The sequence below is a fragment of the Cetorhinus maximus genome, chromosome 27, assembly GCF_964194155.1.
Source record: "Cetorhinus maximus chromosome 27, sCetMax3.hap1.1, whole genome shotgun sequence".
NCBI lineage: Eukaryota > Metazoa > Chordata > Chondrichthyes > Lamniformes > Cetorhinidae > Cetorhinus > Cetorhinus maximus.
The window spans coordinates 4,438,542-4,466,132 of record NC_135905.1 but is presented as its reverse complement, the minus strand read 5'-3'; the positions used below and the strand labels follow the sequence as shown (position 1 = coordinate 4,466,132).

Sequence of the window (27,591 nt, the reverse complement as noted above, 5' to 3'; positions counted from 1 at the left end):
CTTCCTGTGCTCTACCTCAGCCTGGCTGGCCGAGTCTGGCTGTGCTAACGGCTTTCGCGGCCTGTGTGGAAAGGCCTTTTTTAGTCTAAACGGTCTTGGGCTCAGGAGGTAAAGGTTTCTGGAAAGAGAGGTTGGGAGGTGTTGAGTAGCCAGTCTGGGGTCCGAGGAGCGGGTGGCTTGTTTCTCATGCCTGCGGATGGTGGTAAAGCGGGTGTAGGAAGCGGGACAGGCTCCTTTGCACTGGTTCGCTGGGCGTGCGCTCAGGGACTGATCCTTGCTGCTGGAGCTGTCCGCTGACAGGGTGGAGAGGCAGTCGACCTGGACATCGGCACGAGGGCTGGGCGACTCCATGACCACGACCTCACTGAGCTCGGACGACACCTCCTCAGTCTCGCTGCCGGAGACGGACGCGCTATGGATGGTTATTTGAACGTCGGGCTGGGTCTTCTGGTAGTGCCGGGGTGGGGGCTCCAGGAGAGATTCGGCGGAGTGTGCTGACTGTAGGAAAGGCTTGGAGAGAGGTGGCACCGGGCTTCTGCATGGCACAGAGCCACTGGTCGCATCCAGCGCAGGCATCGAGCGGGACCTTTGGATTATCTGCTCAAACTCATTGACTCTGGAGGACACCGAATACTTTGGGGCATCGTCCAATCCTTCTTGGCTTGAGTTCTGCTCACAGTGGCCTTTTGTATTGCATTCAAACTGAAATGCCGTGTCTCTCACCACGGAGGTGGGCAGGACCCCCAGGGACGGCGATTGGCTGAGCGGTTGCATGTTTTGGTAGAGCTTGGTAAATTTGGTCATGTTGTTAACAGGGCCATTTGGAAGTGGACGAATCCGGGGGATGGTGGACAACTCCTGTAGCCTCCTATGGCCACTTAGACAAAGGCTAGGCTCTTCATTTTCCATCAGCAAGAGACTCTCGACACTTTGCCCAGTCTCTTTCATCACCACCTTCTTACTGGAGAACAGGCAGTTGACACTGAGCAGATTCTCACAGCTCTGGGATTTCTGTGGAGAGAAGTTGTCACCCTCTCGATCCTGGGTACGAATACTCTCTACAAGTAGTTTGGGTTTGAATTTTGAGGGGAGGATTTCGGAAATACAGGCTTTTGCCGCTGACAGGGGCTTCTTATGTTTACATTTATTACCTAGCATATTACTAGAGTTAACTGCTGTACAATAAAGTGAAGTAGTTGAAATGCTGTGGCCATTCCCACCTTTAAAATCCACTGGTAAGCGTGCAGAGCAACAGAACAGACACAAGTGTTAGAATAGGTAAGCGTTAGTAACCAACTTTAGACACATCTACATCATTTCACTTTTCTCAATAGACAAGGGTCCCTACGGCCAGTGGTTTAGCTTGTCAACTTGGGTGGCGAAGCTTCTGGCCTATGAATGCAGCTCATCCCAATTTCTATCACTGGATGGTGTCGTTTGGACACGTCGGGAAGCCAACAAAATGGAGGCCGTGTGGGGCACGGTCTTCCTACAACAGCGCCTCCCAGGATTCACATCCTGGGTGTCACTGCACACACGGGTTTCATCTCTTGCACATCATTAGATGTTAAGAGTGGACGAAGGCAACATTAGCATTGAAACAAACACGACAGCTTAAAGAACAAAAGTAATCAAGTCAGAAGGTGGCACAATTCTACCGAATCTACCAAGTTCTAATGGGTCATCACCAATATACAGAGTCCATGGCTCGTCTTGGGACTGAAATTTTCTCTCATTGTTGGCTTTATGCTTGCCACATGAAGTGGAGTTGGAGAGGTTTAGTGGTGTGACCACGGGCCAACAGTACATAAAAAATCTTCAGGAGGCCAATTGCATGAGGACATACAGCCAACTGGCTGTGTCACTCAGTGAGTGTGGCAAATGGAAACTGACAGGCTTCTGGCAATAGGGAATGGTTCTTCTGAGGTTTTTCCTGAAGCAAATTATTGGAGCGGAGTTTTGGGAGATTTACACTGCATCCAAACACAGAGTTATATCTGACCCGAAACCAATAGTGATTAACTGAAGGGATTGTGGCCCAAAGCGAGCATTCATGCAGAAATCCCGCAGAGCAACTATATGCCCCCGATAGACAATCACATCTCCTACCTATGTCAAGGGCAAGTGCCAATGAAGGGTAGGGCAGTTATTAACTGGTTACAGCATTGTAGGGGAAGGGCTGCTGAATTATCGCGGAGCGCTTTTCAATGCTCTGGCACTGCTCACCTTTGGTTGAAGAGGAACTGGATGTTCTCTTGCTCAAGCCGCTCAACCCCTGGAACGGAATATCTCCTCCTTCCAGAACTGTCTTGTAGATCTGCCTTTCGTTCTCCTGGCTGATCGGCTCCCCTGTCCCTATCTCCGACTGCCTTCTCACTGCATGGGAATCAGATGAAAATGCGGAACTGGGGAAATAAAACACACGGCATAATAACCACATGCAACAGGCCCGTTCTGCGTGACTATGTCCAACTGATCAAAAATAAACAAATTGGCCCATTAACCTTTAACATTTGTAGAAAACGGCTCTCTTGAAATGTTATATGACTCATGCCCACTTTCAGATATTTAGCTGAAATGCTGACGACCTTTATCAGTCAGTGGTTTGATTGTGCAGAGCTTGGCTGTGACTGTGAGGGGGGATGATTGTGAAGCTGACTCATTCACTGAACTGCAATGCATTTAGAGACATTAGCTCAGCTAGCTGGAGCTGCAGCGAATCACATTCTGTTCCTCACATCAAGGCCATCCGCCCTACGGGTTGGAAAGAGTGGAATAACTTGGGTCCCTCCCCGCTCCTCTGTAGCAGTTTGAAACTTGACATTTGGAATCACTTCCTTCCTTTTGCCTCAGTCCTCACATTTTCCACATTGGTGACTGGTTCTGTCTTAGGCAAGACTGCAATCGTCTGATCAAGGGAGGTTTTATCAATGAACTCTCTCGGTGCTGATATTTAACTAATGGGGGGATTTATTGGCTAAGGATGTTCTATTTATTAAGTGGAACATTACATTAGACAGATCAATGGGGCTGGCTCAGTAGTTTAATTATGTATCAGGTTACTAGAACAATAAAAAAATTCTATATAAAGCTCTGGGCTTGTTGGAAGAATGACAAAGCTTGCATTTCTATAGAGTCTTTCACAACCTTATTTCACCCCAAAACACTTTTCAGCCAATGAAGTACTTTTTTTTTAAAAAAAGTGTCGTCTCTGTTGTAATGTAGGAAATCCAGTGGCCCATTTATACACAGGGGCAAATAGGGGAAGGGCAACAAATGCTGGCCTAGCCAACGAAGCCCACATCCAACGAACAAACTGGAAAAAACGCTCCCGCAAACAACAATGAGTTAATGAGCGGATAGTCTGTTTTAGTGACATTAGATGAGGAGTAACGATTGTCTAGGATACCAGGGAGAGCCCCTCTTCTTTAAAGCCGGGTCCTGGGGTGTTTCATGTCCGCCTGAACGGGCAGGTGGGCCTGGGTTTAATGTCTCTCCCAAACCGCTCTTTCGGGATGAAAACTATACTGGAAGAGAGAACTTGATGGGTGGATTCACTCACAATTCTCAGGAGGGAACCACACTCAAAAGGGAAGCATGGGCCATCGTACCAGCACGGAAGTGTGACACCTTAAACTGCTGCTTCCTTCCAGCGCCGCATCCCCACTCAGAGCGGAGGAACATTTTGGAGAAAGCAGTTTCGAATTACCCTGCGATGTTACTGCACTTCGTAAAGCATAATGAAAATTGACTTCGTATTTGCAAACTAGGATATGCCATAGCCCCTTGGACAACAGCAACAATTTATATTTATGTAGTTTCGTAATGCAATAAAACTTCCCCAGGTGTTTCACAGGGGTATTTAAAAACAAAAGATGACACTGAGCCTCGTAAGGAGATATTAAGGCCTGATGGCCAAAAGCTTGGTCAACGAGGTAGGTTTTAAGAAGCGTCTTAAGGGAGGAAAGTGAAGTAGGCAGAGAGGTGTGGGTAAGGGAAATTCAGAGCTTGGGGCCTTAGGCAACTGAAGACATAACCACCAAAGGTGGAGTGACTAAAATTTTTGCCAGAATTAGAGGAATGCAGATATGTCAGAGGGGTTGTGGGGCTGGAGGAGATTACAGAGATGGGGAGGGATAAGGATACAAAGGGGTTTGAAAACAAGGAGGAGAACTTTAAAAATCAAGATGCAGGCGGGTCACCAAAAACTCTCGATTGGCCCACGCGCTCCCACAGCTATTAATACATTGGAAGTTTAGCAAGAGTTAAGCCTGGGAGTTTAATCACATCAGCAGTTAGAGATAGTCAATAATATAAACAACTTGAGATGTGACCATATTATCAAGGACAGGAAATCAATTGCAACGCAGCTCAAGGTTCCAGAACTAACAACACACAAAGCCAAGATGTTTGGACACTCCTCCTGTAAACTGGGAGGAAGAGGTGACCAAGGGAAGGGAGGACATCCACATGGTTTAGCAACATAGAATCCTGTAGCACAGAAAGCCATTTAGCTCATTATGCTTGTTCCAGCTCTTTGAAAAAAACACTATCCAATTAGACTCACTCCTCCGTTCTTACCCCAAAGCTCTAATTCCTCCTTTTCAAGTATTTATCCAATTTTCTTTTGAATTATTTGATTATTGAATCTGCTTCCACTGCCCCTTCAGGCAATGCATTCCAAATCATAACTCACTGCATACAGATATAAAACCTTAGCTTCCCTGATCCCTCTGCCAATTGTCTTAAATCTGTCTCTCCTAATGACCAACCCTCTCCCAGTGAAGACAATCTCTCCCTCAATACTTATCATTTTGATTTTTTATTCATCATTTCAAACACTTCTATTAAATCTCTCCTTAAACTTCTGCCATCTAAGGAGAACAATCCCGGCTTCTCCAGTCTTTCCAAGTAACTGAGTTCTCATTCCTGGTTCTGTTCCAGTGAATCTCCTCCGCACACTCTCTAAGGCCTTGACATCCTCCCTTACGTGTGGCACCAAGAATTGGCCGCAATACTCTACCTGAGAGCCAGCAGGTGATTTATAAAGGATTAAGTCTTGGAAAAGAATAAAGAAGCCGATTTTTCCAAATCATGTTCACAAGAACACAAGAGGAGGAGTAGACCAGATGGCCTGTTGAGCCTGTTCCACCATTCAATACAATCATGGGTTTCAACTCCATTTTCCCACCACTGCCCATGTTCTTCAATTCCCTAAGAGACCAAAAATCTGTCTATCCCAGCCTTAAATGTATTCAACGATGGAGGTTCCATACCCTCTGGGGTAGAGAATTCCAAAGATTCACAACCCTTTGAGTGCAGTAGTTTCTCCTTCTCTCAGTCCCAAATGATTGGCCCCTTGTCCTGTGGCTGTGCCCCCATGTTTTAGATTCCCCGACCAGCTGAAACAATCTCTCCGCGTCCACCCTATCAAGCCCCCTTGGAATTTTGTAGGTTTACTGAGATCGCCTCTCATTCTTCTAAACTCCAGAGAATATAATGCACAGCAGGAAGATTACCATAAGTATACGTTGGCAAATCACTGGTGCATTTTCTGTGATCTGGCCTGCTGGTGGGTCAAACTCCAATCAAAGGAGGGGGGGGAGAAAAAAAAATCAGAAAGACTTGCATTTATATAGCACCTATCACAACCTCAGGGCATCTCAAAGCACTTTATCAACAATGAGTTGCTTCTGAAGTGCAGTCACTGCTGTAATGGAGGAAACACGGCAGCCAATTTGCACACAGCAAGGTCCCACAAGCAGCAATGTGATATTCACCGGATAATCCGGTTTTTAAAAAAGTGACGTTGATTGAGAGAGAAATATTGGTTAGGGCACTGAGCTAACTTCCCTGCTCTTCTTCAAAGTAGTGCCATCCAATTGTTTCGGGGCACCGTACAGAGACTCGGTTTATAGTCTGATCTAAACGACAGCATCTCCAGCACCAACATCTCTCCCCTCAGTACTATGCTGGAGTGTCGACCTAGATTTTACATTCAGGTTTCTGGAAGAGGGCTTGAGCTCTCGATGTCTGAATCAGGGGGGAGTGCGCTACCCACTGAGCCACAGCTGACACCACAGGAGGCGTTCTCCTTGCAAATATACACTCTGACAGAACTGAGTGCGTGTAACTCAAGAAAATCAAGTCCAGAGCAGATCTCGTGTCCTCCTATACATGGAAACGGTAGGTGCTTTTTTACCCAAGGATGCCTTCAATCATCTAAAGTACGAGGTGCAGCACAAACAACGTTAATCTTCTGAGCAGTCATTTAAATGGCCACTGTCCAATTTTTGGTTAATTTGATGGTGTAATTTGCAGCTAATATGTCATATTGCAAAAACAAGCCAATTGAGAGAGATGCAGGAATGAAAACAATCAGCATCGATCAGCCTACCCCGACTTGCACTCCCGTGAATACAGCCAAAAGATTATCACTTGCGTCCTCTCCGTCACAAAGCAAAAAATTAAAAAAATTGTCATCTGCCTAAATGACTAACTTCCTGGGGTCGTGGGTCAAGGGCTTTTATAATTCATCATCGGCAGTGTCTCAGCATTAAACCTAAGCTGGCTGAATCTGCTCAGCGCGCGCTCCAATTCGATAGGCTTTATCTCTGGCATTGCACGGGCAGAGTCAGAGCCAATGTCCTCTGCAACAACAGCGTGTGCAGAGGGCAGGGAGCAGAGACAGAATCTGGTCCACGTTTTAAAATAAAGCACCGAGTCCCCAAAAATATACAAATAGGAGAGAGAGAAAAAAACCAAGCTCATGAATAATTAAAAACAACGGAAACGATTAGTGCAAAGCCATCAGGCTGACTTGTCAGCTGTGCCTCAGTGGGTAACACTGTCGCCTGCAACAGAAGATTGCGGGTTCAAGACCCCACTCCAGAGACTTGGGCACATCATCCAGGCTGACATTCCAGTGCAGTACTGAGGGAGTGCTGCACTGTTGAAGGTGCACCGTCAGGGGTGCTTCCTTTCAGGTGAGATGTCGAACCGAGTCACTGTCTGCTTTCTGAAGTGGATCTCTAAGAGCAGCAGGGGAGTTCTCCCATGGCCCTCAACCAATGGGTCAGCTGGTCATTATTGCTTTGCTGTGGGGTCTTGCTGCATGCAAATCGGCTGCCATGTTTCCGGCAACAACATTTCTAAAGATGTGAAAGGTGCTATATGAATGCAAGTTCGTTATCATGTCCTTGCAACCGATACTCTGCCTATGCTGGCCTTCTGGGGGCAAAAATGACAGGAACAGTTAATAGGAGCTTCTACTCAGAGAGTCCACTGCGAACTGCTTTGAAAGGGATATGAAATCTGTACAAGGATCAGGACAACAGTGTGTCAGCGGGGAGGGATACAGCTGATTAACCTGATCGCTGTTAACAGCCCTGATGACAGCCTCAGCCTCCAAAGACAGGGCCACTGAAGTGTACGAACAGATGGGCACACATTACAGGGGGCATCATCATGATACTATTTAAAGCACTAACGATATGCACCAAGAGGCTGGCACACTGAAAACTGAAACTGCGGCCAAACTGGCAGTTGCGAATTAATCCAATTCTAAGTGAGTCATTTAATTCTGCTTTTTTTCTTAAAAAAAAAAACAGACTTAACGCTTGCAATGCCGAGCCCCGACGAGGGCTAAGCGGGGCTGTAAAATCACGGGGGTTGAGGGTCGTCAGGCAGAAGAAGGTGTCGATCTGAGGTGGTGGGATGGGGGGGGAGGGGGTGGGGGAGAGGGGGTCGCCTGAGGGGCTGCAGCATTTAATCTTCCTGGCATTTCATCAACATATTTATTTTTTTTGGCCTCCCTGCTAGATTACTGATTTTGCTTACTCGCGCTCAGGCTTCCTCACACAAACCAACACACCCAGGCCGCCCCCCACCCCCCCACCCACCCCCCCACCCCCTGTGGCTGGCTACGTCCTGCAGGGCGTGGTTAGAATATTCAGGAGCCTCGAACCTGGCAGCAGGAAGCGTGGCAGAGAAGAAAACACGGGGTTAATGTTTCAGAAGGACGACTCTTCCTCAGGAGGGTGGCAAGGAAATCCCCCACCCTGGGCCACTGAAGGGTTCAGAGGGGACCGGAGGAATTCAGGCAGGGCAGAGGCTGCCTCGGGTACCGCAGCCCATTGTAACCAAACAGTTACTCAGCCATTTATCCGGGATTGCAGCCAGCTCGTTGGGGTAGGGTAAGGCTATCCAATCGGCGGTCTGCGGGTCAGCGACGATTTCGCAGACCCGAAAGAAACCACTTCTGCCTCGGACAGTCACAAGGCCACAGGGTTAAAATCCCGCTCCAGAGACCCGAGTCTACAAGTGCAGGCCGCCGCTCAAGTGCAGCGCTGAGGGGTGCCGCGCTGTCGGAGGTGCCTTCCTGCAGATGTTGACGTTAAACCAAGGCCCCCACCTCCCCTCTCAGGTTGGCGTAAAAGGTCGGATGGCACTATTTTGAAGAAGAGCAGGGGAGCTCTCCCCAGGTCCCCAGGGCAATATTTACCCCACAGCCAATAGCACGAAAACAGACTGATCATTTGATTCATTGTTGTTTGTGGGATCTTGCTGTGCATGAATTGGCTGCCTTGTTTCCTACATTACAACTCTGACACCACTTCAAAGGTATTCCATTGGCTGTAAAGTGCTTTGGGACATCCTAGGGTGATAGAATGACACAGCAAAGGAGGCCATTCAGCCCATCGCACCTGTGCCAGCTCTTTGAAAGAACTGGACATTTAGTCCCAATTCCCCGGCTCTTTCCCTATACCTCTGCAATTTTTTTTTCCTCATTCAAGCATTTATCAATTTAGCTTTGCAAGTTCATACTGAGCCTGCCCCAAATGCCACTTCAAGTCATGCATTCTAGATCATTCTAATAACTCACTGGGATTGTGCTGCTTGAATTTTGTGGGTCTGGGATAGGGTATTCAGAGCGTGTTGTTTCCTTGGTGGGATAAATCGTAAATCAAAATCTCATAGTATCGCCAACTTGAGATCTTTTTTTTTATTAGTTGATGGGGTGTGGACATCGCTGGCTAGGCTAGCATTTATTGCCCATCCCTAATTAAGAGTCGACCACATCGCTGTGGGTCTGGAGTCACATGTGGGCCAGACCGGGTAAGGCACATTAGTGAACCAGATGGGTTTTTAATGCACAGAGATGAGTACAGTCTGGGCCACCCCTCCGCCCCTGCCCCCTCACCCGGAGCTCTACGGTACAAACTCTCACCCATGAAGATTAAAAACGGCTGATAATCTTTATTGTATAGGTTTGATAGGAATATAATTGGATTTGATTGCTGCTGCCTGATAGACGAGAAACATCAATGGTAGACAAATGCTCAGAGCGTTTTCTGGAGTTTATTTTAGGCTCATATCACAGATCCTTTATACAACATTAATCCACGAGACTGGCTTCCTTCCATTTCTTCCTCTCCCTGGTGACAGAGGCTTACGTAACACAGAGACCAGATGAGAAGGAATCAATCCCTACCCCCTGCCCCCGCCATCTGATGGGGTATTAGATTTCCTGGTCATAAAACTCAGGGACTCCAAACCTGATCCGAGTTAAATGCTCAAATTGCTTTTCAGCTGTGGAACCTCATTAACGACTCAACAAAGCTTTAGCAAGCACATTATTGACAGGGAACTTATTTATTGCCAATATTCCTTACATCATTTTTTTGGACAGAAGTTAAATCCCGAGAGGAGACGAATTGTCCGATAACAATTGCCACCTATAATCGCACCATTCTCTCTATATTGCAATGTTTTAATTTTTCATCAAAATTGGCCCTGAATCTTTCTCACAAGGCTGGGTTTGATGGCTCCCTCCATGCAATACTTTCTGTATTAACTATAGGACTCATCTTTTCTCAAAAACAGTGGGCTGTAATTAAGGTGTCTGAGCGCCTCCACTTACTTAGGAACATAGAAGCAGGAGTAGGCCATTCAGCCCATCGAGCCTGCTCCGCCATTCAATACAATCATCGCTGATCATCCACTTCAATGCCTTTTCCCCCCCCCACACTATTCCCATATACCTTTAAAGTCATTGGTATTTAGAAATCTGTCAATCTCTGCTTTAAACATACTCAGTGATTGAGCTTCCACAGCCCTCTGGGGTAAAGATTTCCACAGATTCACCACACAGTGAGTAAAAAAAATTACTCCGCATCTCGGTCCTAAGTGGCTTTCCCCTTATTCTGAAATTAAAGCAGCTGTACTACAGCTTTTACCGTCCCTCCAACAGACATTGATCCCAGAAAGCTGAGTTCCCGTGACAGGCAGAGCCCCTGGAAGCAGGGGCGAGCAACGCAATTTAGATCCCGACACCATTTTTCGTTTTCACTGCATAATTCACACAGTTTCTGCCTCCATGTGCAGTTCCAGCCCAGAGAGCGCCAGGCGTGGGCCACATTCGGTCCCTTGAGCTCATTCGCCCCCTTCAGTTAAATCACGGCTCAACTCCATTACACTATCTTAGCTCCAAATTCCTTGATACTCTTACCCAACAAAAATCTAGCAAACTACTCTTGAAAACTTCCACTGACTCCCAGCGTGCACAGACTAGTGGGTGAGCGAGATCCAGGTTTCCAATATCCTTTGCTTGAAAAAGTAATTTCTGATTTCAAGCTCAAACACCCTAGTTCCAATTTTAAGATTATGCCCTTTGCTGAAAAAGCTGTCGCAGCTTTTCTTCCTGCACTCTTCAGGCGGGATTTGCAAGAATATCAATCGTAAAGGGAACAACAATTTATATTGCATGAGCAGAGTTCTGATTGGTTGGCAAGTGAACTCTGATTGCGAGTGGCATTGTCATGGAACAATTAACTGCCAAGGTTTTGTTTAAATTCAAACCAGGCAGGTTGACTCTGATTGGTCAAGACATTACCCCTGGGGAATGAACCAGTGGCTGTCCCCCAAGGTTTTGTGTAGTTGAAAAAGACTTGATGCATGGACAAGCTCCTTCTGTCTGTGAAGGACGGGGCCCTGTGTGAGAATATGTGTAGCTTCTAGCACGTGTAAGTGAGCCACATTGTGAGCCCGACTGATTATCTTAAATTGGTTGTTGGTGTAACTCTTAGCACAATCAGGATTGTTTAACACGTTCTGTCCAATGGTGGAATCACATCTAAGGTTGGATGCTATGTTGAGTTTCGCAAGCACGGGCTGGTTGGGTATGGTCAGCACTTTGCTTGATGTGAATAGCCGAAGGGACATGCTGTTTGATATGGTCCGCCAATCGTTGAGGGGTACAGCCTACATACCTGGCATCACACCGGCATTGAAATTCATATCTCACTTGTGTGGTAGGCAGAACGTCTTTTTGGCTTGACAGCAACATCCTGTCAGTGAAGAATACCACTCACGTTCTACTGCATTGTAGCAGCATGCAGTGGCTAGCTTCACCTGTTGCTCAAGTTTTCCTCAATGTGCTAGTTGAGATATCTGCCAGGGGACCCTCTACTACAGCCTACCACTAGCCCACCTTCACTGGTCAATATACACATTGGGATTGCTATAGTTCCACGCGCTGTAGGATTGGTCTGATCAGCAACCTCGTAAATAGGGCCAAAGCCAATTGCTCACCATGCAAGCTTGATGCTGAAATAGGGCACATCAAAGGCACCCTGAGGGATAGTGGCTACCCCTGATCAGATCATTTCATGCTCTATGCCCTGCCAACTCACGAATGGTCCTGAGAAGTGCCCAGTCTACCTCCGGTTACCCTCAAAAATTTGACCAACAGGTGAAGCTAGCTGTTTCACGCTGTGACTATGCAGTAGCAACACGAGTGATATTCGCCACTAACAGGATGCTGCCGTCAAGCCAAAAAGACGTTCTGCCTATCAGACAAATGAGTAATGTGGTGTATGAATTTCAGTGCCGGTGTGATGCTAGGTATGTAGGCCGTACATCACAGAGACTGGTTGTTCTGTACCAAACAACTATTATGCCCATCGTTCTGTATACCCCCACTAACGGAAATAGTTTCTCTCTATCCACCTTAGAAAATTGAGGAAAGAGCTAGTGAGTGAGACTAACTGGACAGTTCTTTCATGGAGGCTGGATAAGCCAAAAGTTTATCTTCTGTGCTGTAAGGTTTCCCATTCTATGAAAACACACATTGTTTCTGTTGTCAGAGAGTCTACCCAGGTTTTTAACTGAACATGGGTAGAAGGATCCCACAAGAGGGGACAGTACGTTACTCCAACACACAATAACCCTACACACTGATCGAAACCACTCAAAGCTTGAAAGAATTTCAAGATTCCCAATGGATTCATGATAGTGACATAAAGCTCTCAAAACAGCCTCGAATGCAAGGAAGAGGTTTGCAAATGGTAAAATTGCACGAATAGTAAACTATCCCATGTCCTAAAATCTTTTACTGACCATATGTTTCATCTTTCAATGTGGGGGGTGACTATAAATTTTGGCAGACGTCCCCTCAGCTATTCTGGACCAAGCTGTAACTAGAAGGAATTCCAATCACGTGACTAACATTCCATTTTATCTCAGCTCTCTACTCTTTCAAGTAAGAAATAGGATTCTTGGCCCCATTATTCATGATGTGTTTGAGGATGTCCATCTCCCAGGGTGTTGCACACAAGTTGTCAAGACTAAGATTAGAAGGGCAAGGTGGGCTGGGTGGGGGTGGGGAACAAAGAGGGGGTAAGGAAATGGGAGTGTGGAAGGTGAGTTGGTGGGGTGGGGGGGGGTGGGGTGGAGAAGTGGAAGGTTTCAGCCTTGGTGACCAAAACCCATTATCCTCACCCATGTACTTTATCCCCATCTGCTTGCACGGAACACCTTAGCTCATAGGAGCCAATGCCCCCATTGTCCTCCAGATTCAGTTCTCTCCATCCTCCCCATTTCCCCTCCATTCTCTTTCTTACCTTCTCACTCATTGCCCACCTCTATTTTACGCAGGTACTGCACTTCAGAGCCGCTTTATTGGCTGTAAAGTGCTTTAGGACATACTGAGGTCACAAACAGCACTATAAAAACGCAACTCTTTTTCTTTCTCCCCCCAACCATTGTTGTATTTCTATGTTTGCTTAATACAAATTTACTAATCTCACACAAACTGGTAAACTAAACGTAGGTTCGGTTGATTTGAAGATGTGACACAGGGATAGCTCAGCAGCCAGATTTACGAAGAAGATTCAACACCTAATGTTAACAGGAAAGTTCAGCTGTAATTCTTTCACACCACATGCTGCTAGCTAAACTGAAAGCTCCTCTGAACAATGTCTGCTGGTCTCATGGTTTGCATCCTAGCTACTTACTCATTAGCATATTTCCTTTTAAAGCAACACCTCAACATCATCTTCCCCCCACCCTCCAAATTCTGTTCTCCCTCTCTCCCAATCCCTCATCTCCTCTCCATCTCCCCCTTCCTCCTCTCGAGTGCTTGCCCTCTCTCCTCACCTCAGCTTCTTCTCCAACTGCCCTCTCTCACCCCACTATCCTCCTGTCCCCTTTCTTCCTCTCCATATACCTCACCAACTCCCTTCCCTTCCTCTTGGTCTTCCTCCAGTTTATCAGCCCCCTTCCCATCCTCCCCTTCTTGGTCCAATTCATTTATTCCCCTTCACATCCCCAAACTCCGCTTAGGAATACTACACTTAAACTTGACTCCTCAAGCATAACGCAACAGGACAGTGGCTCAGATTATAGAAATAGGTGGCCACATATTAGATTTCATTCGCCAGGTGCCAAATATCAGATGCCACACTCCATTACAGGAGTAAAACAATCAATGTTTTTTATTTTAAAAAGGCCTGTTAGTTAATTCTGGGTATTCCTAATGTGGAGCTTAAATGACCCAATTAGAAGAAAGGGAGAGGAAGGAAGCTAATCTCAAGTACAGGCCCCTGACACGAGGTAGGCCTCAGTGGAAAACTTCAACAGGACATTGGCAATTAAGCAGATAAATTTAATTATTTTCTTCTTGAAAATTATTTATTCTTTTGTGTTTACCATGTTATTAGAAGAATGTGGACATTAACTGTTTCCTCTCACAGCAAGGGATGCAAGGAATGCTTTATCAGACGTAATAATTGAAGTAGGGACTATATCATTTGAAAGGGAATTGGATAACTATTTGAAGAGGGAGAATACGAAAGCATACAGGAATCGGGATATGAGTAGGCAGCTCCGGTTAAAGATTCATTGGGCTGAATGGCCTCCCTCTGAGCTATATATATATATATATATATATATATACACACACATATACACACACTATACACACACACATACAGATGAACAGAGAGATAGATGTATAGTCATATAGAGAGAGAGAGAGAGGGAGGGGGGATAGATAAAAGGAGATATGGAAATAAAATGAGTGAGAAACATATGGAGAGAGAGAGGGAGAGAGAGATTGAGAGAGACCAATGCTTTAATTGTAAAAGGACAGCAGGGATTAAATGTTTTGCCGCTAAGTTTCCTAGTTCAGTGTTCACTAGGCTCAATATCATAAAGACGGGATCCTAAGCCTGACACCACTGCTCCCCCTGCCCCGGAACCTCTCCCCCTCTCTCTCTAATCTTACTTTGTATCTCCCCTGTTGTGCTGTCACTGGGTTGCAGTCTCACCCTAAACAACCATTCACCGCGTGGGAGGTCGGCCCATTAATGTTAACGGGTTATTTACCGTGGAGTGGGTAAAGGCTGGAGGTGGCTGGTGTGCAGCATAAACCCCAGCATAGATCTGATGGGCTGAATGGCCTGTTTCTGTGCCGTCAATTCTGTCTAACATTATTTTACCTAATGTAGAGTGCAACACAATGAAAGTTGCACTCTGTCCTCATCTAGCTGGAGCCTAACTTGGTTACAAATCAGGGATGGAAACCCTGACTGACTTAATCCTCTATTTCATATTTCATCTCACAGCTAATTGCAGCAGCAATGCCCTGTTAGTTCAGTTCAAACTCCAGTGGAGACTGGGAGTCAGACCAGGGCCTTCAACAACAGCTCCCATTTATACAAAGCCATTAATGCAATAAAGTGTCACAAAGCGCATCACCCGCGGGGCAATTTTAACCCAATTATTCCCTGCTCCCAGCACCACCCGATTTACAAATGGGTTTGTGCAAGCTCTCACCGGGTCTGGTTTGGGATCCGTGTACCGTGCCTTGGAATCGTGGAATTGTTACAGTGTGTGTGGTTCTCGTTTAGGGTTCTAATGTGATTCTTTTTTTTAATATAAAATCAGGAATGAATCTGAAACGTTTCAAAGGAAAAAGTACCCCTAGAGAGCGGCGCATGTCCCACCCTGTCTAACTGTTATCCCCGATGGTTCCAGTAGAAATAAACAGCTCCTGAGCACCACAGGAAGAGCTCGAGATTGCCAGGGTTCAACCCCTGTAGTCTGACAGAGACGTATTCTCCTGAGAGAACACAGTCATTAAAAGAGGGACAGTCTTTAAGTCCTGGGGAGCTGGGGGTGAGAGCTGTGAATGCACCACTTTCACCAAGGTATTATCTCACAAAAGGCGGCTAATGACATTACGACAGTGCGGCGTTGCAAATTCGAGACCGAATCGGAGTTTTTGCGCTGCAAATTTGCCAATTTCCTTTTGGTTGGGTCACAGGAATCCCGCTGGATCCTTCCAATCTTTCCTCAAATTCCCAACCATTTCTAAATACAAAGCAGGATAAAAGATGGCACTAAAAAGAAACACACATACACCTTCTCCAACTCCATTTCCAGCAGTAACGACAGGGGAAATCTCTGCCGCTTTGCCCGATTGTACACGCGCCTCTCATAACATTTATAGCTGGGGGGTCTCGGTGCAATCGTTACACAGCAAACTGAACAGCACAACACAGATCTGAGGTACCGATGGAGATGATGGTGTACTAGAGACAAACTAAAATTGCAGATAAACGCTGAGCTCAATGACGGTTACTTACTAATTTGAGCGCTCGGACGGGGTTTCCAAGGGAGAACTCAGTGCTGCACTCTGAAAGAACAGAAACAAAAGAGGGTTATCGATAAACCTAAAACAAACGTACACAATAAGCGAAAAGGCAGCTAAGAGGGGAAATTAGCTGCGCTGATAAGAGTGAAGTTCGCAGTCAGGACCCAGAGTGTAGCGTTGCTTCCAAATCTGGTGCCTTTCAACTCACACACCACATTAACGTTCTGAAACTCTTGTTTGGTTGAATAAGCCCAGTGTTTTGAGAAGTTCCCTTAGGGTGGGTGATGGGGGTGGGGGTGGGGGGGGGGGAAGAGAGTGGGTGGGTGGGTGTGACAGATTGAACAACAGCCAATGTGCTGCTTCTTGCTTGGCCTCTGTTCTTTTGTTTGTGAGTGAGTCATTATGCATCAAGCCAAAAAGCAGAGAAAATTTTTAACCGGCTTTGGAGAACTCGCACAGTGCGAAGGCTTAGAGCTGGACCATTTTTAAACTAATCCCCGCTCTGGACAAACTTATCCCTTTCTTAATATAGCGCCCATAGAGTTCCTTTTATTTAAAGTGGAGCTGTGGTCCTTATTTAGGAGGAATAATGCTGTAAATTTAGAGCATTATGCTATCCCTGCTTTCTCGAAAAGCTAGACTCACACTGCCCCCTTTGCCCTTTCACAGAACTCATCAGGTCTGGCTCTTTGTTCCAAAGCATTTCAATGTGATAGCCAAAACCGTAGTAAGCAGTATACAAACAGCTCTCCCAACAGCTGCTGCTGTTCGACTGAACAAATACTTGACTCAGGAAGCGTCAAGCTCACTAATATGAAAGTCCTAATCGCAGGCAACTTGGCCAAGCAGGCAGCTAACAGGAGAAATAACGGGAGAGAATTACCATCTGCAGCTCCATCTCGACAGCCTCCCACTCTCCGAGTCTTAACCGGCTGTTAGCTGGAGAAGTATTCCCGGTGAATGGATGGGGACGGAGTGGATACTGCTGGGGCTAGCCCACAGCAAGCACAACAACAGGAAGCAGTTGAAAAAAAAAAAGAGAGACAGCATACACACAAACACGACCATGCAAAATTGCATCTGCCATACAGGCACGGTCTGGAAACAGAGTCAGGGGCTAATGGCCAATCTCGATTCTGAAACGAAGCCAAGAGGTTTGGAGCCAATTCCTGCAGGGAGCTCGCGCAAGAAAGGCAGTTTCATTTTCAGGACACGGGGTTGAATTGTCACTCAACAAACAAACAAATCTAATAATATTTTAATTTTATAATAGAGAGAAAAAAAAACACACTCAAAAAGAGGTACAGGAGCGCTATACTGGGGATGAACAGCTCCAGCCTTGGCTAATAGCAAGCTAATTTTCAATTGATTTCCAGCTTATTAACCTTCCACATGAGATTCACTGCAGACCCCATGCTGATTGATTGCTGGGGGTGTACAATCTCAGCAGTGGAAGGACTAAGGCACGCAGTGAGTGACCGATAATGGGAGGAAGTTGGGAATACCTTGTACATCCACGCGTCCTGGCTTCGAAAAATCTTCTCCATTTTTTCTAAGTCTGTGTCTAGCTCAGCCTGGTACAGATATAGGTCTTTTTCTAGCTGATCCTGATTAAAGAAAGGAGGGAAGAAAAAAGGATTGGGGAGTTCAGTTGCAGCAAAGGGAAACAGACGCCTCAACATGTTAAAGACAGAAGCCAAGTACACAAGGAAATCAGCGGGAAAATAAAAGGGAGCAACTCAGGAGTGTTAAATGGGAACCCAAGAGTCCACATTCTGCACACTCAGTACTCAGCTGAGTATCCGGAGTGCAAAACAACTGTGGATTACAGACACAGCTTTTAAAAAAAAACATTCGCAAGTTCAAGATGTAAACCAACACACACACAAACCAACACGCACACACACACACTCTCTGTGTGAAACTCATACCTGTGGGGACCAACATTAATTTAATGGAAATAATTGAGAATTTTTCTTCTCAAATTGTACTTATTTTTCAAAGGCTCGGTCTCCATTTACTGCTTGCTGATCACTCTATTCAGTTTGTCTTCTCCCCTCCAACCCAACAAACCATGTTCAATATGCATCAATTCCCAAACTTCATCAGGGCCCAGGTACAAGTTTACTGAGTGTGCGGGAATTTTTCTGGAAGACAATTGTGTTTTTTTTTTTAATTCCCCAGTTTCTGGTGTTGGGCAGTAATAGCCTTGCTCATACTGCCATTATTCTTTATGTGGGAGTCTAAATGGTGAACATCGAGCTGTTTGACTGTAGGGGCAGCACAGTTTTTTTTAAATTGATTCCTGAGGTGTGAACATCACTGGCAAGGCTAACGTTTACTGTCCATCCTTAACTACACTGGCAAGAAAGTGGTGTTGGTGGGGGTTGGGGGAGGGTAGGGGACTGAGGTGGGGAAGGGGGTTACCTTGTTCAAACACTGCAGTCTATGTGCTCGAGGTGTGCCCACAGTGTTGTTGGTCAGGGAGTTTCAGGATTTTGGTCGAGTGAGTGTGAAGGAACGGTGATATAGTTCCAACTCAGGGTGGTGAGAGGAATGGAGTGGAACTTGCTGTGGTGTTCCCACCCATTTGCTGCCCTTGCCCTTCCAAGTTGTGGAGTTTGCGATTTGGAAGGTGCTGTCGAAGGAGCCTTGGTGAGTTGCTGCAGTGCATCTTGTAGATGGTACACATACTGCTGCTGCTACTGTGTGTCGGTGGCAGAGGGAGTGAATATTTACCCAATCCCATCTTTCTGTGATGACCACATTCACACTTTCTGAAAGGGTGGGCTAGGGTGGGGGTGGGAAACCACTGCACTGCAAACAGGAACAGGAACATTTTTCTTCCTCATCAACTCCAGGGTGCTGAGGCCAATTGTGCTCCACCTCAACACAGAGCTTCAGTCCGTTTGGCTCAATACCTGGAGTAGGGATCCAATGAGCAGTCTAGTGATCATATTCCTCTTTTTCAATGGACAAGGCCATCAGAACATAAGAAATAAAAGCAGGAGGCCATTCAGCCCTTCCAACCTGCTCCCGCCATGCAATAAGGTCATGGCTGATCTGATTTTGGCCTTAACTCCACTTTCCTGTCTGTCCCCCAATAACCCTCGACTCCTTTGTAGGTCAAAAAATCTCCTCCAGCTTTGAGTATGTTCAATGACCCAGCCTCCACTGCTCTCCATGGAAGAGAACTCGAAAGACTACTGACTCTCAAAAGAAGATATTCCTCCTCATCGCTGTCTTAAACTGGAGACCCCTTATTTTGAAACTATGACCTCTAGTTCTAGATCAACAATGAGGGAGGAATTGGGACTCTGTCTCAGAATGCTGCACCGATCTCACCTCAGGTGCAACCTCCCTTTTCTCCTCAAGGTCCATGAATGTGCAACCTGCACCCGACATTCCCTGTCAGAACCTTTTTATCCTGGCTTTGGTTTCACCCCTTGCCCTCCCCCACCACCATTCCCACCCTAACCAAGGTAATCAATTCAACACACATGACTCAGGCCACACCTCATTATTCCTTCTCAACCTTTAATATAGTCCACCTTTCTCCGGATATCATATTCATTCAAGCCTCTCTCCCTGGGTTCCTTCCAGTCGGGCTCACCAATCTCCCCAAGGTACAGGCTCCAGCTGCATCCTACCGACTTCTGCAACCTTCTTCAGCCTGACACATCAGGGCATGGTCTCGTGCCAGCCACACCCCACTCACCCTGACCACCTCCTCCAGCCCTACGCTCTCCATGGCTAACCTGCAACCAAAGCCCATTTGACTCCTGGCACGTGTGACTTCTGAGATCGGTCAACACTTGGTTGGTTAATTCTTGTGGAGAGACAAAGGCTCTCAGCCACAAGTGTAACTCATACAATAAGGTGTTCAGGAGTTCCTGTAGGCATCACAGAATGGCACATACTCTGAAGTTGTGATGGAACACGCCCACCCCATGCCTACTTTTGTACAATCCGTGAGGAGATTGTACTGCAGGAACTGATCAGTCCTGTGCGCATTTCTAAATCCCAGGGAGCAAGATTTAGAGATCCAACTCAGTTTTCACCATTTGAATTGTGCATCAACCCTTGGTTGAGTGACGATAGTCCCACCTCAGAGATGGACTGGCCTGAGTCTCATATCAAGTGGGAACAAGAGCTGTTTCTTCTGGTGACAGTTGGCATCAGTCAGACCGTGTAAAAGGCTCTGCATTCGGGGAACAACGCAGAGAGAGGACAGAGCACTGGAAGCAACGGGCCACCTCGCATATACATCAGGGAGGGACTGAAGAGGAACATTTGATTGCTGTTAACACCATTTGTTAAGGGCTGCCTTCATGATCTATATGCAAGAGGGATGCAACATGCACCAGCGATTACAGTCACAAGGCTACAGTGATTTTATATTGAAGCATTCAATCAGTATCTAATCATTCTACAATGATCTGAGGACCAGCAAGAACAATGCTGAAAGCAAATGTTAGAAAGGAAACAAATGCTGGAAATCTGAAATGAAATCAGGAAAGGCAGGTCAGCCAGCCTCTGAAAGGGAAGACAAGATTAACCACACTGAAAAACAGGGACTTAAACTGTCCTCTTTCAGAAGCTGATTGGGTTAATGCTACCAAGACAAGGGATGGTCGGTCACACAGCACATCAGAGAAATAGCCACACGAGTTACCTTTCTATCCTCTACAGAAAGGATAGAGCATTCTCCTGGCGTATAATCCCAAATCTTTTTTGGAGGCTGATGAAGAGCAAAGGAGGAAGTGAAGAAATGAACAGAACAAAACATCACAAAGGAACGTGTGGGAACCAGGAGGTCAAAATTCACACAGATCGCCCCAAAAAAAGAAAACCCTCACTTCAGAACCAAAGTCAGCATTCACTGCTCATGCACAGGAGGAGCTGCAGGGCCAGGCCTACCGAGGTGGGGGGTGGAAACGGGTTGGATTTCTGGTCTGTGTTGAGTTCGGCCATCTCAGTCAAGGCAGGAGACAGGGCCGCTAAATACAGTGGGTAACATGCACCAGGGAAGCAGCAACAAGGAACATCAGCTGGGGTGTGTGTCCTGGACCACTGGCCTACAGCCCCCGCTGGAATCAGTTTTCTGTGGGTGGGTGTGGGCAGACCACCTTCCTGCTGGTAGGATAGTTTCCTGACATTCGCACTGGCCTCTTGGGTGAGGATGGTAACCCACGGCAGCCGTCAGTGAGGTAGAAAGTGGCACACGCTTGGTGGTATCGCAGTGACCACCTGCAACAACCACCGATGCACCTTGTGGTGTCTCAGCTGAGTTTCTATCATCCGAAACAGTTAAAAGTAGAGAGTCAGATTCTCAATGTGTATTTCCAATTTTTACTGGTGAACCTGTGAGCTATTCTAACACAGCTGGCATCATACCCAAGCGACCCAGCATTTGTGCAGACACACACACACACACACAGGGGCAGTGTCCAGCAGGTGGCATTAGACAGAGATCCAGGGGCTTAACTCCCCAATTTCCCAGCCCCTTCTGGCCTAGAGACCAGAATTCCAGGCCCTGCAATGCTCAGCTCTATATCTGGCGATATGGCTTTAAAATGCAGGGGGTGACAGGGAGGAAAGCTGCAGTTTCTTACTTTGAGAGATTTAACATGTTTAGAATGCATTTTTGCAGTTGGTCGGCCAAATGCATCGAGAGCACAGGGCAAGGCTACAGTGGTTAGCAACCCAAAGCAGGAATTTAAGATGGCTATGATTTTGACCCCCTAGTTCCTACTTCATACAGGGTCGATTCAGAACAGGTAGGAAGAAACATTAGAGAGAGCTATCTACACTGGCAAGGGCAGGCAGGAGAACAATGCTAACAACACACAGAGGAAAGCTTTCAGTTGACTAGGTCATTTTACAATCACTTTCTTTGTAACCATCTCCCAAGGCTGGTTTTTATCAGTATCTCGCCTAAAGGAAATGACACTATGTGAGGGCAAAGGTCCAGATGGCCGAGGCTGATTGGTCCAATTGGATTTCAAATGGTTTCCAGCACCTACCACACTGATAAATGGCTGATATCCAGGATTGCAATGCAGGACAACAGAAATAGACCATTATTTACAAGGTGTTTCAGTCACCTCAGGTTTGATACTATTCAAATGCACACAAAGTGCTTTACTGTTATCTTCTGAAGGCATCAAATATGCTGATTGTAGCCAGACAGCCCACAGGCCTCGTGTGTTTAACCCCGCCCTCCCCATCACTGACCCTGGGCATGACCCCCTGCCCCCCATCCCACACCACCACAGGCCCAGGCAGTGCAACCACTTCTTGTATTTCATCATGGGGCTTAGGGGTTGAGTTAGTGCCTGAAAAACGCTGGATCTCAGGCAATTAAGGCCGTGGTTCTGATGGCAAACAAAGCAAAGGCTGAAGTTAAGAAGCTGGGCCTGTGGTGGGAAGCCTCACCCCTGGAACACTCAACCTCCTCTCCTCAAGCTGCCACGAGGAGGCATCATCTCAGCCAACAGGCCATTTTTCAGCAGGCTCCCTCTGTCCATTTCCACACTGGTCATCGGGAGGTGCTTCAGGTCAGCTGCAGAGTCCGGCAGGCCCGAGGAACACACTGGCCACTTTCTAAACCCAGGCTGACCCTACACTGCACATGGCCTTGGTGCCCAACAGAGCGAAACTGTGCCCGCCTCCTCTCAGAGGTTGGAACTGGCATTGGCTCCTGATTTACCACAGTGTTGGTGCAGTTGGTGTCCCTTCACACCACCACCAAAGGTGTTTTGGAGTGAATGAGGAGGCTCCTGATCAGTGACAGCCTCAGGAATCACCCCTATGCTGTAAATACACCCTTGGGTGCTGTCACAGTATGCAACAGCCACCCGAATAGCAGAGAGGAGGTGATCTAGTTCTTGTGGAGAGAGGTAAAGGAGTGCAGACCCGTCTAGTCAATTCTCCGACACCATCACTTTATATCACCTGGGCTTCCCAGAGTAGGAAACTGTAACCAAGGCAATGGAGCAAGGAAGGGAAGTTCCTGGTCCTCCCTCTTCATTCCGCATCCCAATTCCTGGTGTCCGCTCTGGGGGAAGGGGAACGGGAATGGGGACGTGAGGGGGGTGAAGTGGGGTGGGGGCAGAGAGCGTGGCAGGGGCGTGGGGTGAAAGGGGAAAGAATGCGCGTCGGCGGGGGTGGGGAGGGGGTGAAAGGGAGCGTGTCGAGGGGGTGGGTGGGTGTGGGGGAGAGGGGAGAGGAAGAGGGCGTACTGGGGGTGGGGGAGCGGCATGAGGGGAAAGGAGTGGCCACAAGGGGGAAGGAGAGGGCACCTGGGGTGACAATCAAGGTTGTGACCGGGGCGGGACAAGAGAGGGGGAAGAGAACAGGGTGGAAGAGGGGTAAGGGGGAGCGGGAGAGAGCAGAAAAGAGGAGAAGCACAGAGATGAAGAAGAGAGGGTAAAGCAGGGAGGCAGGGAAAGAGTAAGATGAAGGAGTGCGGCGTAGAGAGGGGGAGGACGAAGGTGAGGGTGCAAAAGGGGGTTGCAGCAGGAGTGAGAAAGGGGGAGGCAGGAGTGAGAGGGTGCAAGAGGGGGAGAGACGAGGAGTGAAGAGAAGATTGGGAGAGGGAATTGGAGAGGAGGAGAGAGAGCTGCAATGGGATTGCATAGAGAGACAGGGAGCTCAGCAACACTACACTGAGCTGATTTTCCAATCACCGTTTCATATGGAAATGATGCCAATGGCCTGTCAGGTTCTCCCCCTCTCCCGATGGGACTGAAACTCACTGGGGTTTGGATCTTAGGGCACCAAGTAGCGAATAAACACCTCACCCAATTGATCCCTCCATAGTCAGGGCCTAGATAGTAGTAGAGAATGGGCTATCAGCAGAGAGCCCTGTTCCTGCACTCACCTGATATCCACACATGGGCTCACTCCACTTCATCGCTAGCCCTGGGGTACTGAGGCCAACTCTAGTCAGCACCTGCTATCCTGGCTGAAATTGACACAGAACACGGCCAGTGACTGGATAATAACGGGGTTGTCGCTGCTTTTTTATCTTAAACAGATAAAATGACTCATTCAGGTTCTGAAGCTCCTAAGGGAGAGCTCTTCAACTCTGGTGAAATTATTTCAGCAATTGCAGCAAAGAACCAACACCGAACCAATGTTTAACTTAATCGGTGACTTACCGGCTTGCCGAACTCCAGCTCCGAAAAGAACTTATACCAAGGTTCATTCTTTAAATCTATTTCTTCCGGACTAATGTCCCGATTCTGAAGAGGTAACAGTATGGGAGTGGAGGAGAAAGGAGAAGGTTGAGTAAAGTCTATAGAACAGCATGATGTATACCATGGACTGCAGGAGCTGGGATATTGATGGACAAACTACCCGGCACAGGCACTTGAGTCCAAAAACACATCAGAATTGGTCAATGATATCTAGAGTTTCTTTGTTATTTTATAAAAAGACCAAATTGTCTTAGTCCAGTTGTCCCGGTTTTTGATGGACCAGTGTAGACAGAGCTTTACTCTGACCCTGTGCTGTACCTGTCCTGGGAGTGTTTGAAGGGGACAGTCAAGAGGGAGCTTTACTCTGTATTGAACCCCGTGCTGTACCTGCCCTGGGAGTGTTTGACGGGGACAGTGTAGAGGGAGATTTACTCTGTATCTAACCCTGTGCAGTACCTGTCCTGGGAGTGTTTGATGGTGACAGTGTAGAGGGAGCTTTACTCTGTATCTAACCCCGTGCTGTACCTGTCCTGGGAGCGTTTGATGGGGACAGTGTAGAGGGAGCTTTACTCTGTATTTAACCCCGCGCTGTACATGTCCTGGGAGTGTTTGATGGGGACAGTGTAGAGGGAGCTTTACTCTGTATCTAACCCCGTGCTGTACCTGTCCTGGGAGTGTTTGATGGGGACGGTGTAGAGGGAGCTTTACTCTGTATCTAACCCCGTGCTGTACCTGTCCTGGGAGTGTTCAATGGGGATGGTGTAGAAGGAGCTTTATTCTGTATCTAACCCCATGCTGCACCTGTCCTGGGAGTGTTTGATGGGGACGGTGTAGAGGGAGCTTTATTCTGTATTTAACCCTGTGCTGTACCTGTCCTGTTTGATGCTGACACTGGTTTGATGTAGAAATGGTTTCACTGACATCCCTCATATTAATGACATTAAATGAGTTGTTTTATAAGTTTAGAAAATTAATAATCTCATTTTAAACAGACACTGTCTTTATGAAAAAAGGCTGCTGTCTTTGATAAAATCATTAAAGTTTAATCAGTGATGTTCGGTGGAGTCAAGTGCACTGTCCACAGGCCATGCCAGAGATCCCAGTAAAATGGAGAGAGAGATCAAGGATTAATGCACAAAAGGGAGAAGCAGTGAATGAATAGAGGCAGACTTTCCGGAATAAGAGATGTTTTGAAAGAGGGTTAGATATCTGAGATACTGTGAATACAGAAGAGAGGCTATTCTTGCCAGGACTGCACAGAGTTTGTGTCACTTACTGCAGAGGGACCACATGGTATTATAGTGATCCACACAGTTCTAACAGCTCAATCCTAATGTTGTGCTGAAGTCAGCTGGGTGCTCTGTACCCACAAGTTAAAGGGGGGAAAGAGAAAATGAAGTCTAACAGGGATCCTGCTCCTCACAGCTATCCACTAACTCCAGTTGGAAGTATCCGTTTAAGTGTTTGTAAAGGTTTGGTTTCAGCTGTTCTATCCTCCTGAACTGGCTTATTCTGCTGATCCAGGTCACATGGCCGCTGGGCAAGATATCGGCGGGACAGCTTTGACCGTGACACCGCAGCCCGGCACGATTCACCACCTTCCAGAGGGCAAAGGAAGGAATCAATGTGGGGAAACCGGCCCGAGCTGTCAGCTGGGGCAATTTAAAAGGGTCCAATCCCCACAACATGTCTGTATCACATCACGCGCTTATAGACCAGAGCTGAAGCACTCTCAGACATCCGACGGGAACTTTCATTACCAGCTGCTCAGGAGCTTATAAACTGTTGGCGATGACCTTTTCACTTTTCATTAGGGCTATGGCATCCACCAGATCGCTGCTGCAGCAGAGAGCAGCAGGGAACAGAGACTGGCATCCCTCAGCCCAACAACGCAAGCTGCTTTCCTTAACTGGCCTCAGACACCCGTCATTTTATTTCCTTAAAGACAATAATGCAAAAACCCTGCCTCGAGCAGCATGCTGAGACAAGCCCTATATAACACCCCTCGCAAACGTGGTATCTAGCTGCATATTACACCCCAGCCCTACTCGCAAACACCACCACTTCACCGGGTTATGACAGGCCGGCCCACCCACACACCCAGTACAAAGTATCTTTGTGCTGCTTCGTTCCCAGTGTGGAAACTCACTGGGCGAGGGACACTGGTCCCAGCACAGAACTGATCGCCAGCCCACACTGCTCCTTCCCCTCATAAAATGATCCAGTCCATTCGGCCGATGTTGCCGTTTTCTGTTCAAGCTTCACTCTTTAGTTGTGAGCTATCTCTCGGGAGAACATTCGACACAAGAGTCCCTTCTGGATGACAAGGCAGTCAGTGTGTGTTTTTTTTCAGCCAAGCGTCAGTTGTTCACCATCCACAGGCCAACGGCCACTCACTGCCTCTGGGGAGAGAGTTTATGCTCAGCGTACTTAGAAATGTGGTCTGTGTAGAAATTTTGTGGGCTTTGCTGTGGGATGTCACACACACCATGACAAATCACTCAACCTGTTTAGAATTTTGTTAGCTCTAACCTCAAGGCATAAGTGGTGCAGGAACTCTGTCGTAATGCCTAGCGCGTTCGCTCAGTGCAGCCTGGCTGTGGTTACAACCGGGCCAAATCCAAATCCACCACATCACCCAGGAATGCGTTTGTGGTGATTCACTGCAGACAGCTGGGTTCTCTCTCAGACAGACAGTCACCTTCCAATTACTCTGCAGACAGTGCTGTTAGTGGCTCCTCGTCCAGCTGGACATCCACAAGGAGTGGAATTTTGAAAAGTTCTGGGATAGCATCGGATTGACAGATAGGGTTCTGCATGGCACAGCGTATCATCAGCGTACAAATGTCCAGCAGTCTCCTTTGGAACAAAATACCTTTAAATTGCAGCTGCTCCGGGATGAAATTCTCTGCCTGGTGATTGTAAGGATTTAACTTAAAATGAAGCTGTTCGGTTATCGTTCCACATAAAACCATTGCTTGTTTGTCACCCACTCACCAACATGGCTCCAGAGGGCCTTGGAGTGACAGCTCTGGGATGCTGAAGCTGGGGACAGAGCTGGTGCATTGGCAGGAGTAAGCAGCTTTACTCCGCGTCTAGCAGCAACATGCCAGACCTGCGACCGCCTGGTGCTGACACTGAGACCACGAAATTTATCTTGAGCGGTAGACGAGGCAGGCGCCAGTGAATTGGCAGTCTCAACGCAGAGAATAAATCGGTTGGGGTGCCTATCGCAGGTTTCGCACTATCAGCGAAGATTAATTCCACTCTTGGCACCTCAGTGTCAACAGAAAAGCAATAATTTACAGTCGCGCGGGAGCACAGAACTTCAATATTGCTGGAACGTGAGGCATGTTTTGAAGCTTTTCATCGAGCACTCAACAGGACTAGATTGCCAAATTTCAAACACACACAAAAATTGATACTAAAGTGGAGCATAAATCATTGCAA

The 27,591-nt window shown here is 47.2% G+C and overlaps 1 protein-coding gene across 50 annotated transcripts in view; it reads right to left on the bottom strand.

Moving 5' to 3' along the window:
• Positions 1-27,591, bottom strand: part of sorbs1 (sorbin and SH3 domain containing 1) — a 229,234-nt gene that overhangs the window by 37,591 nt on the left and 164,052 nt on the right. For 37 of the 50 annotated variants that reach the window (XM_078530556.1, XM_078530584.1, XM_078530561.1 and 34 more), the window contains 5 exons: positions 24,103-24,186; positions 20,613-20,678; positions 17,443-17,544; positions 15,930-15,979; positions 2,227-2,405 (listed from right to left, as the gene is read on the bottom strand). In XM_078530556.1, the coding sequence (XP_078386682.1) occupies positions 2,227-2,405; positions 15,930-15,979; positions 17,443-17,544; positions 20,613-20,678; positions 24,103-24,186 (481 nt within the window). The remainder of the gene's footprint in view (positions 1-2,226; positions 2,406-15,929; positions 15,980-17,442; positions 17,545-20,612; positions 20,679-24,102; positions 24,187-27,591) is intronic. The other 13 variants (XM_078530562.1, XM_078530563.1, XM_078530595.1 and 10 more) reach the window with 2 other exon arrangements.